Source organism: Myzus persicae, unplaced genomic scaffold (assembly GCF_001856785.1).
Source record: "Myzus persicae strain clone G006 unplaced genomic scaffold, MPER_G0061.0, whole genome shotgun sequence".
Classification (NCBI taxonomy): Eukaryota; Metazoa; Arthropoda; class Insecta; order Hemiptera; family Aphididae; genus Myzus; species Myzus persicae.
The window spans coordinates 692,967-707,922 of NW_019104044.1; the positions used below are offsets into that span (position 1 = coordinate 692,967).

General features: G+C 30.9%; 1 protein-coding gene across 2 annotated transcripts in view; it reads right to left on the minus strand.

Annotated features, from left to right (window-relative positions):
- Positions 1-14,956, minus strand: part of LOC111037980 (roundabout homolog 2-like) — a 182,481-nt gene that overhangs the window by 97,708 nt on the left and 69,817 nt on the right. For both annotated transcript variants that reach the window (XM_022320880.1, XM_022320881.1), the window contains exon 2: positions 13,696-14,037. In XM_022320880.1, the coding sequence (XP_022176572.1) occupies positions 13,696-14,037 (342 nt within the window). The remainder of the gene's footprint in view (positions 1-13,695; positions 14,038-14,956) is intronic.

Genomic DNA, 14,956 nt, shown 5'->3' on the forward strand with positions numbered 1-14,956 from the left:
CACAGTAAAATCTTTTTTTTATTATTATTTGAAATACATTTAACAAAGATTTGAACGTAAGCTATTTAATATTTATACAAGCAAACATTTTTATTTCACGAATCGAGTATGATTTTTTTCCATTTTGTAATTTATTTTAATAAGTAGCTATTGATAATATTAAAAATCATAATGCTAGAAAAGTAAAAAAAAGTATCCATGAAAACCATTTATGCTAACAGAAATTTCTTTATTTCTTAAAATACTAAAAACAACCATTTTCTGTTATTTGTGATTTAATTATTATTAAGATAAAAAAATCTACAGTAAAACTGAACCTGTGAAAAAATCATAGTTATTATTTTATGATATTTTTATTATAGTTATAGTAATTATGACAATAATTTAATTTGGAGGTCATTTAAAAATTGAATTTTATAAACTATTACTTTATGTATTAGTAAACAAATCAAACATAATATGTAGCTCATAAAAATTTATTCGGTATTATTTTGAAACAATAAGACATTACCGCGTATGGGGATATCTATTTAAACTATGATTTCTCAAAATTAATTGTTCTGGGTGCAATAATTCTTATAATTTTTTATAGTGACCTACAAGGGATTGAAATTATAAAGAAAATTGTAACTTATTTTGCGTAAGACAAGACATCTATTTAAATATTATAAATTACTGTTATTATATCATAAAAACTTTAAATTTAATGTATAGTGAAGTAACTTTTTAAATAAATCAACTCGGTGACAGTGTTTTCATTTATAACATTCACCAAGTCGTTTTGATTATTAGCTTTTGTTATTAATATCACTCTTCTTCACAATTATTATTAATTACATTTTTTTAATAACTTTTTTCAACTTCCAAATAGTAACTACAATATAAAATATCACAAGACATATTATACAATAATATATGCATACACATTTTTATTTCAGTGTGCATATGACAGTAGGTATAATTTAATTTGTTTTTACAAATATGAGAAAATAATTTAATTCTTCTAGATCGCATGTGTGTAAAAAAAAGGGGAACATTTGTTTTCTTTTACTTATAGTAGGTACTTGTTACTGCATTCATTATGCGCTTATTTAAACGTATGCATGATTTCATTATTTTTGTATTTACATTCCACAAAAGTAAATAATTTGTATTTTGAAATTAATCATTCATTGTCTGTGGTAACTTGGTTAAAATAAAAGACCACTTAATCTCTATTACATTATGACTGTTAAGTACTATATAGTGTGTGTGTGTGTGTGTGTGTATACAGTACACATTATACATGCAGTAGGTACCTTCCATTTCGTTATTTTATGTTGATTATTAGTAGGTGAGACCACCGTCGCCGATACCATCCTACCGACTACAGGTTAACTGTATGGACCTATACCCGGCTATTTCGAATAATGTTTGTTCGACGGTCCGAAAACTACCATATGACCACCACTTGAAATGAATAAGTGAAAAATAATAAAATAAATAACAAAACCGGTGAATTGGTGACTGTGCGTGGGAGTAAGCCTCACACACAAGTGCAGTACAAACATAACGACTTCTGAAAAAAATTTTATAATATACATATATTATATAAATACAAAATGTTTTATAAGTATATAATGTACCTACATGACGAGTAAAATAAGAAAGGTAGGTATAATATGAATTCCATTTACGTATATAATGTAGGTATATTATATAGTTGTGTATGTGTATATACAGGCTATACAGCTCGTTTGTGTGTGTGTGCAACGGTCATTTTGTCCGTCAAATATATGAATTGGATAAAATGGACTTTCTTTTGTTTTGACCATAAGACAAAACCGGAAACGTACTTTTATCGAGCGACACGTCCGGTTCGGAAAGACACACGAATCCGCATTTCTACTTACTACCATTATCTATCGGCCTCGACATTTTCTATATCCTTCTCTATATGGGTAAGTACTACGCAGAACTCGACCATTTTTGATCATCGTAAATTGTGAGGCCATGTTTTTTTATTTTTAAAGCAAGTTCAGAAAAATACTATATGACATATCAACGCCATACGTTTTCATCAATCTATGCAATAATATTCACATCAGCGACTTTTAAAGCTATGCCTAATCAAATAGTTAAAGTAGTTATAAACAGCACAAATGGAAAGAAGATATAACGAATTTTTAGTATGGCCTAAATAATAGTCGGCAAAATAAAAGATCTTTCAGGTGGTTGTAACTGATTTAAGTATTTCAAAATTATTTTAATATTTAAAATATAGAAAATCAAAATTATAATCACTCAAGACACGTATACCTATAAATGAATAAATTAATAAAGTTTTCAAATCAAATTGATGTTATATAATATATAGCACACATAATATTATTACTACAATAGTATCTGTATTAATATGGAATGGTTATATTTGGACCGCCACCCCGATATCATCGAAACTGCCACAAATGAGTTTTGAGAAGAAATCACAATACAATAGACATGTTGAGTAATGCATTTTCATGAGGCTTCGCCTTTGCAATTACACGTCGTCACATACTCACATGTGCTTGTAAGGAACGTGCAATATATTGATTAAGTTACATTGTATATACAATATACATATATGCTATATACATGTTATGATGAATTTCTGCTTAACGAATCAAATGGCAAATAACGTCATAAAATACATGTTTCAGTCACTACAGCCATTGTGTGAAAAAAAATAGAAAACAATATTATTCACACTGCAAGCCTATAAGTTGTAACACCTACTCGTTTTACATACGCGGTACGGTTTAAATAAAACAAATACTTATCCGCCGAATTAATTGTAATTAAAACTATAGGTACCTACACGAGAGATAAAACGACGTCCATCGCGTGCGCGTAACACAACTCTCGACAGGAAATATCTATACAGTCGTTGGAACACCGTCATATACGTAGGTAGGTATTATATTATTATAATATGTATATTGTGTGTAGGTACAGTTATCAAAGCTGAATGCAATTGCGGTATCAGATTACACAAGTGGCTTACCGCGGGGGTGCTTTTGAAACGGCGAATAATAATAATTATTTTACGTCGAAATGCGTACGATACACAATGTACCAACACTATATTATAATAAATAGGTACCTACACCTAATAATAAATAAAGTTTTTTACGGATTTCGGTATGCACCAGCTTCCTGCAGGATATTAATGGATACAGGAAAATTCGTTCTAACAGTCGTTTATCAGATAGCTGTTATATGCTGAGGTAGAAGGACACAGATGGAAGGAATGAAAACGCAGTCGGTGAATTTTGTTTTTAATGCCTACTGAATTAATTCACTACAAAATGCAGCAATTAATATTTTACACCGATATATAGCGTATATAATATTATATATATATATAATATATATATATGTGTGTATATATATGTATAATATTATATTAATAGACCGCCTGATTTATGCGGTCTAAGTATTCTATAAGAGTTGATACTAATAAAAAACTGTTAGAAGATTTCGTAGGAAAAAAACTCAATGTTAAAAGTATGACCAACCATTAATAATTTGCTATATAATCTTGTAAAATTAATCATAGTGTCCATAAATTGTATGCGAATAAATGTTTTGACGCATGTAAATACTTATATAACAAGACGAGGGCATCACAAAGTTAATATCATAAGCATATTATAAGTTTTAAGATAATAATTATAATTAATTATTAGAATTATAATATGTTAAATATATTGGGAAATATAAGTTTTGTAGATAGTTAAATGGAATAATTAATCTTAGTCTCAATTTGTTGCGTTGATAAATAAAAGCATGGCTTATAAAACAAATATGTAATCAATGTCTTTCTGATAGAAAATGCTTAACTCAAAGTAATCAATATTTAAGAGATTAAAAACTATACATCGCACATGGAAAATATATAAAAACATATATAACATATTAAATTAGGTAGGAATACTAACAACAAAATCTAAATAATCTAATTTTGGTTTGCTATTTTTTTGTTTTTCAAATATCTAATATGACTTTATGAAACATGAATGTGTAATAGTGCAGCTTAAATATACCTAATTTACGTATTTCGTTTAATTTTTTCAATGCTGAAAACATGCTGTCTGAAAATTAACACTGTTTCAGGGGAAAATAATGAAAACAAAATATTTATTTTTATGTAATATACAATATATTTACATATAATATCATAAATCAACAATACAAAATCGAACCAAGTAAAAATTCCATTTAAATAAATAAATCATGCCGTGATAGTTTTCTTTTTTATATACACGTTGTATAATGTATAGTTGGTTTACTCGTTCAGGTCCATTACAACCTCCGCACATAACATGTTAACAAGAAATGTAATGAGACGATAATTTTAGCGAGTTTGTGTTAATTTTTAACCCAATGACCTCCACAGAGTTGTCGATTTTTATATTTGTTTATTATACTCAATAAAGCGTACGCCAGCTTAAAAATGTAATAAAATATACGATGAATAAATGTCATGAGATAAAAACCAAACCTAGTTGTGTCAACTAGTAGGTAGGTACGGTATGGTATAGTGGTATGGTATTACTAGAACAAGACACTCGCGAAACGTGAGAAATAAAACCGTATTAAACATTGGCAGACAATATCATATTATAAATACACAACATTATGACAATTGTATAAAATAGTTCTTAAAATTTGAATAATTATTCCAATAAACTAATAAATTACCCAGATCTCGATTTACAATATTGTCGAAACCAAAGAATAAGGTAGCTAGGCGCCTAGGTAGTGTGAGGGTGTAACTCATTCTTAAATATTTAGGTACTTATTTTACCTTCTACAATATATTAGCATACATTAAATACATTACGTTTAAAGAAATACAATTATAATACTAAAATAGGTATACACGCAAATGAGCGAATAGGTTTTCCATTTTTTTAATGTGCATAATTAGGTATACATTTTTGCTACCAAAATCTAAATCAATTAAATTCAGTAGGTAAATTTACTTTATATTGTTTTTAAAGTCAAATAAATAGTTATAAGTAAGTTGTAAACATGTATGTGATAAATTATTTATAGCTGCATACGAAATACGAATATTATACGAACCATTATATTATTATATCTACCTAGGTTGCAGTAGGTATACGATAGTATTATTATAAACTACGATACTATAAAACTTAATTGATTAAAAACATGCGATTCAAAAGTTTGGTTATGAAACCATCATGAACTATAAAATAATAATATTACATAAACATGTAATGTCCTGTTGACTGCGACTATAAATGGACCTAATTTAAAAAAAAACTGCATACATAATAATAATATTATTACAGTATAATAACATGTCGATAACATGGTAGTTGAAACCCTCTTTATCGAGATTTGCATAAAACCGACCTGAAATATTATCGAGTTTATATAAACTCGAACGGTGACGGGAATCAGCGGTATTATAATATTATTTTAGTCATGTAATTATTGAATTTCCTATTGGCCCATTATAAAAATAAAGCGGTTTCGACGTACAATATAAGAGAGGGGTGGTATAACAAAGCGGCGACATTTAGCACGACACTAAATTGAACAGTGAACATATAGGCGTCTATGCCGAACTAATAAGTCAAACAACAAGCGTATCAATCTCTACAAGTCCCTTCACTATATCAGCAAACACGAGATAAACTTTGGGGGCACGTGACCAATTTAGTTCGGGTTGTATCGAAAGAGGGCTGCCGTACAATGAAAAACCAATGGTTATCAACATATAATATAATATTATATTATATGTATCATCTACTACAATGCACGTTTAATAGGATGAGAATATTGAGTTCGGAATAAACAGAAAAAAAAATGAAATTACTGAAAAGAAGAACGGCGGTAATTATTATAAGCAAATTTTAAGTTATATATTCTCAAGTAGGTACTCGTTAAAAGAACATTAAAAAAAAAAAAATAGAAATAAACATTAATTTATAAAATTATTATCAAGCTATTATGAAACCGAGGCATATAAAAAACCCATCCAAAATCCGTTTTCCAAGTCATTAGGCTGGGTTCCGGATTAACGAAATCATCACGGTTTCACATTATCCGATATAGTAATTTGTATTATGATGCGCATTTCTTCTTATTATTATTAAATTTCTTTTTTTTTTGAGAACCCCTATTCGCGCCACCCCGTCGGATATTTATAATGAATCATTGTAGGGGCAAATCCGTACAACAAAGATGGCAATTAGATCGGTGACCATGTCACCCTGGGGACCGAACAATCGATTGTAATGAACTCAGTAAATGGTTGTCCAAAAAAGTGCATAACGGCTGAGGTTATACTAATTCTTGTCTTTCTAATTGTATATCCATATAATCTACGTATATGACGTAGGAACCTTTTTAATATGTACGCACATATACAGAAATAAGAGGAAGCTGTCAGAACCGATTAGACATTTGATTTATACATATCATACACATACCCTCGACTGTAATAATATATATTATTATTTATTATAATATACATAATGTAACCGTGGTGGTTATGGATAACCCGAAACACTGTCAGCCGTCCTATATAGTGTCAAAACTATAATATACACATTACACATATATATACGTATATGGTAAGAAGTCTGTACACACTGACACTCTACTGAATGGGGATAACAGCTCGACTGACCTCGCCTCAAGTCGGCACCACAATATACCACACCAGACAGACGTCACCACCAAGGACCAAACAGAGTTTCGTTCGTCAGCCCCGATAAGCCTGGCACAGATTAAATTTGTTACCCTCCTGTTTATGGTCCGTTTAGCAGAAATACGATCTAATGTCTCGTCAAAGACTCTTCGTCGTTTTTTTTTTCAATTTCGGCAGAGCGCTATCGGATTAACACAGTGTGTTTTGGCGCGGAAGATTCGTCGCCGATGATGATAATAATACGCCCCGCTGTTATATACTTGCAGCTATTATACATCACACACGCTCGCGCGCGATAGCGCTGACAACGAGAGATCAATTTTTTTTCGGCACAGTGAATCATTTCAATCGAATATAATATAATATGTCGTTATTCGAACCGAAGACTGCAGCTGTCGCTGTGAACCAGCTGATTCCCGATGCCGAATATACACACAGTGAGAAGAAAATACATAATATTATAACCTGCAGCAGCAGCAGATGTCATCCGACCGACAACGTCACTGCTGCAGTATTATATAGGTATAGGTATTACACGATTTAAATACAATGAAAATTATATTTAAAAAAAAAAAAACAATTTTAGAGTCAGTCGACGCAAATCGGAATTTGTCGGAGAGCACGTGTTATATTATATAGGCACTTCTTCATCACTAGATAGTTGAACGCGTTTAGTTTTCCGATACGAGGAGGCGTACGGAACAGGCTTTGTCGCCGCAGAGACTTTTAGGGCACATAATATTATTTTATATCGCCCACGCCGGACATACAAATATAATATAATATAAAGATGAGACACACCTTTTCACACATATATATTATGTACCTATATACCGCAAACACCGCGTGTTGCCTACTGCGGCTATCTATATGTTATAAGTACACTCGGAATGCCAGCGGACGGTATTTGAATTATTGCTGGTCTAATGAATCGGACACATGATTTATCGGTACGCGCCGATAATAATTGAACGCCGGCGTAAAAACGCAATTACTCAAAATAAGTAGCCACCTCAGTGCCCCGTCCCACGCTCCCCCGTGGCATGGGGTCCACCTCGGGTTGGTTTAAACATGTATATAGGTATATATATATACACAGATATAGTACTATACACCAATGTGAAACAATAATAATCGCTTTTTAAATCAATATATTATAATAATACTATATTATATACATTATACGTGTATGTGTATGTGTGTGGTGTGTATAAAGATACGCTCAGATGACGACGAGAAGGAGACTAATAATTATACTCGTCGGTACTTGAACTTTATACGATGTAATCATATAGTATATAATGGTAGGATTTCGACGAGTTTATCAATACTGAAAACGTCAATTTTTCTGACCTTTGAATCCTATAAAAACTTTTTTTGATATATAACCGCAGAGTATAAGGAAAACATGCAGCAGGTTTGCTGCGCGACGAAGCACATTTGTCAGTGTTCGATATTTTAATAACAAAGCGTAGGTATGACTATTACGAGATCACGTCATCATTATGCGCATATTTTGAGTGCTAAGTAGATGGTAGGTGGTGTCGACTATAATCACTCGTAGTATTTACAGTTGAAATATATCCAAAGTTTCTTAGGCATCGCATAATTTATTTATTACAGTATTGTGTTTGTCTATTTTGACATCACAGATACCAATTAGTTCACAGAAAAAGACATGTGTAAGGAATACAATAATAATCGAAAATATCAACTTAATTTTTGTTGTTCATAATTTGATATATTGTAATACACAATGACAATATTATACGTTTTTAAAACCCTATATGTGATACGCAACCATTTTTAATTAGCTTTATTTTATAATAATAACAAAAAAGTTTTTAAAACGCCTATTTATAATATTATTAACAAATGGTAAGCATTAATCAAAAACAAAAAGTTAGTTTTTATTTTTCAAAATATTATTTAATACTTTAAAAGTAAGTACTAAGCCGCTATTTTAGTAATAATAAAAAGATAGTAGACAATATGAGTTTTAAATTTTTTTTTGTAATTTCAAACTACTTTTTCATACACAAATCTACAGTTATATGATATACTGATTTTGGATTTAAATAATATCAAAGTAATGATATTTATTTTAAAATAAAGTGCAAAAACAATGACTTTTATAAACGTTTCTATACAGACGGAACAAAGGGTTTTTTTGTTGTTTTATTTATAGCTATCATCAAAAACCGTTTGGCGTGAAAACATCAACTCGTACAAAGACTGTGTATGCGAGGTTCAAGTTCAATTAATGCACAATAAGGTAGCAAAGGCCACGAAGCTATATATATGTGGTAACAAAAAGAGGGAGCCGGTTGCCCGGGCAACCGGAAAACTTCCCCCACAAAGCTTTCCGCAGCAGGTACCCGACAGCATCCGCACGCAGCAGCTAGTGCGCTCTCGCTCTCGCTCTCTCTCTCTCTCTCTCTCTCTCTCTCTCTCTCTCTCTCTCTCTCTCTCTCTCTTTCTATTTCCATCGCAGATTTTGCCCCGTCAAAAGTGGCGATACCCACTTCACTGTACGTATATGCACACATACACGATACACACCATCATCCATTACTCCGTTTCTCTTTTAATATAACAATAATAATAATAATGTATGTATGAGTATGCCACAAACAGCGGGGAAGGACCGATGAATATTTCTTAATGGAATCGTATATGCATACCGAGCGTGCCGAACGAGTTATACTACTGAACGGAGAAAGAGAGGAAAACATCAATTGTTAAAATAAAAAATATTTTTATCTCTTCGTAATCTCTACCCGTTTGCGTGTATACCTGAGTACCTATATGTAGAGTGCCTAGAAATACATATTTGTCGGCATTGTACTATACACACAACGAATCTGCGATCAAATATCTCACAATAATGCGCTTTTTCAGTGAACAACTCTAGCGCTGGAACTAATACAACTATAATACAACATATAAATTTATAATAACTCGAAGTACACGACTGGAAATTAAACGCATTAAATGATTGTTGTTTCCACGTTGATGGCTATAATGAAGAGGGCAGTACTTCAATTGACCTGTCTGCCAGACAGGTACCTATTTTATGCGTGCGTATAATATATTAATATATATATAAGGATCGTTCTCACTTTCCCCTTTTTGTTTTCCGGAAGGGCGATCATATCATACTCTGAAACGGATCCCCTCTTTATGTATACGTATACATAACTGTTGTAATTATTCAGGGTTTCAAAAACTAACAAGAAACAAACTCTAAGAGATAATTTTATTTTTCAATAGAGCCAAAATATGAAGACGATTCTTGCGCCGTACTTTACTACTGCGGTGTAAAAATAAAATTGTAGGTAGGTTCTATAAATTATTTTACACAATATTTTAATAACTCATAGAAATGTTCGTACGATATGAACATAAAACCAGACTTATAGCACTTGTTAAATGGGACTTAGGTAATGTCGAGCAAACTTCTACAAGTTTAGAATATATTAAAAATATAGCCAACCTAAAACGTATAGTTAATTTTGTCTCTCCAGACACCATAAATATCTAAAACATGAAAAATAAATCCTAAGTAGGTATAAATTGTTTTAATTGTATTACATTTATTAAACGTAATATTAATGTTTTCAAATCTAACTAGGTATAAATGAATACTTAATTTATTTTTGTTTGTTTAAAAGTTAAAGGTTTAATGAAGTATTTTTTTACTAATGAAAAACCATATTTGTTTTGTGAATATAATTGCAATACAACTTAAAGAGACGTAATATGTACACAAATTCACTAAAGTTATTTTAACAATAAAATATCCCAGATCTTAAATTAAGTTATAATGCAATGAATGTATTCTTTCTAAATATATAGGTAGGTATAGGTATATGATAATAAAAATGTAATAGTAAAAACAAATTATTTACCACAACAATGTACAAAGAATTTTAAATGATTTATTGCTTATAAAAAATGTAAGGAAACTATGAAAACTAATAATTTTAATCTATACATCAATCATTTTTGTTTTAATAAAATATTAATGAAATTATTATAATTATAATTATTCGATGTTCGTTCTTTAAATTTATTCCAACAATTTCTACTTAATTCATTAAGTTTTAAAGTGATGAAATCAGAGTTGATCAAATTCTAAACTTTATATTTAAAAAAAAAATAAATTGAAAAATTGGTTGTGACATTTCACAATACCACAAAAGCCATTGTAATGTATGTGTATCTCTCATATATCAAACTCGTGTCCGAAAAAAAATCGATTTCCCGAGAAATTTTCACAGAATTGAGAAAAGGGGGAAAAATCACAAAATAATTGAAACCATCTTTTCTCACTGATACGTCATTAATCATCCACACACATTCTCCTCACTTTCTCTCTTTCGTTCTTTCTCACCTGGAAACGTGGTTAGAGAGAAAAAAACCGTCCCGTGTTATTTTTTTCCACTTTAAACACGATTGAGGAAAACATATTGAACTAGATATAGGATAGCATAAGCCTGCAACAAAGGGATACTGCAGAGGCAGCGTTAATTAGATATTTCCCGAGAAAACGCCGAGATCATTGGAAAATAAATTAACTGAACGCCGAGGGGGTGAAACGTAATTTGCTATGCGCGAGCTGGAAAAACTTGCGGCTTCAACTCATAGACCAATTGCGAACGGCACAAAATGACACAAGCGGATACATATTATAGGTACTAGTTACCTATATGTATAGCTCACGCACTAATGTCGTACCATAGGTAAGCATAATTGGATTTGATTGGTCTGTCTGTCGATCGAATTAATGACGAATTGGTTATTTTAACGTGCACACGGGATAATGGACGTCATGTTCAACCACCACTGTTCCACCCCCAACACGACGCGAGCCCACCCCTATTAAAGGGGATGACGGTAACTCGCATTCGGACACGTCGTGCATGCCAATCAATGAGCGATGCGTCCAAAGTCAAATACGATTATATGTATAATTATATGTACCTAAGCGTATCGCGCTAACACTCTGGTTGTTGTACTGTGTGTACGAGTTTTATCCACGACATTGTTCAAATAACGTTGTATACAATTTTATGGCACTACGAGTGAATAATACTTTATAAGTTATAACGATTCACTTCAACGATAGTTATATTGTGGATTTTAAAAGTAATAAGACTATGATCGTCGGGAGACGGAGATTGGTCTTATACCTATATATAATATTTATTTGAACAGAATTGGTCTAAAATACATAATATTTATTTGACGAAAAAAATGTTAACGTTAGATAATTATTGAATTTTATTCAGGCCTATAAGTAGTATCACAGGTAAATTATTTTTACTACATACCATTTAAGTTTCATATCAAGACATTAAGATGTCATGTATTAGGTGTTTTTGAAATGAATAAAATCCAAAGGTTGAGATAATTGTAATAAATAAGTACAAATATACAATTGTATGAAATACGAACATATAGTTCGTAATGGAACTTCAGCACATTTAAGGTAGGTACCTAAACAGTATGAAATTGTTCAACATAAAAAGTAAAAATTATGTTATTTATTAAACACAATACTTTACGTACAAACCATTAAAAGAGTTACAAGTGCATAATATATAATAGGTACATTATAAAATAGCAATTTAGCGTTGGTACTTTCTAAAATTAAAAATCAACAAAACGTACTTTTGAAATGACACACGAAATCATTTTAAAAAGTGATTTCAAAATTATATGACGTAAGTTTTTTTTTTAAATATTATTTTCTTTAGACAACAAATATATAGTGTCATGTCCCTCACATAAAATCTACAAGTCACAAAAAGTTTAGCTTTCTAGTATTGGTAAGTTCAACCGGGGTCGCCTTTATGTGTGCTACAGGCTGTCTTTTGGACTGTAAAAAGCGAATTTCACTAAGCGAAAGGAAAAGGGGAGCAAAAAGTTTGTGTCGTAAAAAGAGTGGAAAGGAGTTGCGTCCACAAAGGGTGACTTCGTTCATAAAAATCCGGGAGCGCGTGTAAATAAAAGACACAAAGTCATAAAAAAGACGTATCCGACAAAATTAAGACCAACGTCCGTAGAAACTCGCCATAATATTTATACCATAAATCTCGTTTAATTCATACACTTCCCACGAATTATACGAGACTTACGATTTACGAATACACAACTTAAGTTGTATTTAATTATATTATAACATAGATGCTTCATAAATCCATTCTACAATGATGAAAATATACGCATGGAATCAGCAGTTTTAATATATAATAGTAGGTAAAAACAATTTTTATTTTATTTTCATACATCAGGTTCAAATAAATTGCACTTTACCTACTTAAGAAAATTCAATAAATTTAAATTTTAGATAAATCAAATTATACTTTCATAGTGTATGATCTATAAATAATGTACATCGGATATGCAACATAATTCATTTTTATCTTTTTTTTTAACAATAATTATTATTACAATTTAATAAAATGCTATACTGATTTAATAACAATGGTTGCAATATTTTATATATTATAAATTATTGAAATTTAAAAACGAATCAGGTAATAAATAAAAAATTTACTCATAAATACGAGTTACCGGATACTAATTTTTAAAAAAAGATTGACATTCCATGTGAAAACTCATATTTTTTTTATAAGGTGTAAAAATGCATTAATACAATATTTATAACGAATAAGCCCCATCGCTATGTCCTGCGATAATATATATGGCATGTAATAATATTATACGAACATAATTATATACACGTTATTATAATGTCGGGCGTGTTCGCATTTTTAACACCTATTATAACGTGAATACATATTATACCTATATAGTGCCTAAACATCATATCTTCAGTCATACTAATTAATATAATATTATGGTATGGATTGAGGGGAAATAATTTTTTCATCATATATACACTTTCTCGTAGGATGTCTGTAACCAATTTTGTGTTGCTGTTATGAAGTAAAAATAAATTCCAAAAAAATTACCTGCTACTTGAAGAGTCGCGTTCCGGCTCACTTCTGTACCCGCCACGTTTTTGGCAACGCACCAGTAGACGCCACTGTCCTGTTCTTTTTTGTTATGCGCCACTCGCAAGAAAAACAGAGAACCGTCGGACAAGATCACCTTCTGTGAAGACCTGGCTCCGTTGTCACCACCTCCACCGGCCGCAGCGCCATTGGGTGGGATTTTTAACAATTCGCCGTCTTTGTACCACTCAATTGTCGGCTCCGGACGGCCTTCGGCTTTACACCCCAAAGTGATCGGCTCATTTTTCGGTACTGTTATATCGGTAGGATGCTCGGTGATTCTCGGTTTCCTGTATTGTCCTAAAAAACAAACGAATTCATTAATTATAATTCAATACATTGGTAGATTGACATTTGGTCAATATTAATATATAGGTACATCATAATATATTAAACAAATACGGAATCGATTACCTAAAGCCAAATATCAAAAAAGATAATGATAAAATTATGAACCTTTATGTTTTCGGCCATCTTCAATGTAATACCTATTATTACATATTATACGCCAAAAGTTGTATTATAATTGTGTAAGTACTATTGGGGGTTTAATTTTTGAAGTTTTTGACCAGAAAACATACTTTTTAATATATATTATGCATATAAATATATTATAAAATTTATAATTTAAAATGTCTGAGCATAGAGAACATTCAGTGATAGAATTCAACACGATGAGACTTAACATTCGTTACACTCTTTATACATGCATATAGTACAACTTTTAATATAAATTCTTCATAATAATTGTTTTATCTTTAATTTTTAATTAAAATTTCAATTAAGAACAATATAAATCTGTGTACAACGATAGTATACCTAAATTATAAATCCTACTGATTTTTTATTGACTTATACTTGAAAAACATTTTCACTGAAGAACTATCTTGCGAACTGTATAATATTATTTTTGTAAGCTAGACTTCGCCATATTGGTCTTTCCTCTAATTTTAAGTTTAAGCCATCTTGTGACCAAGTAAACTAAAATTTTGGGTTCATATATTGTACAGTTTGGGTATTTAATTAATTAATCCAACAGCGATAAAGCGTATAATATCAACAGCGTAGCCACTCGAGAACATCTATATAGCGATGAGCAATAACGCGATATGCGAGCCGTTATAAGATATAATACCCGGGTAACTCGAGAGGAAAATCATACTGTAATTAATAGGAACTATTAAAAACCACACCAAGCACATATATAGTTTGTAAATTT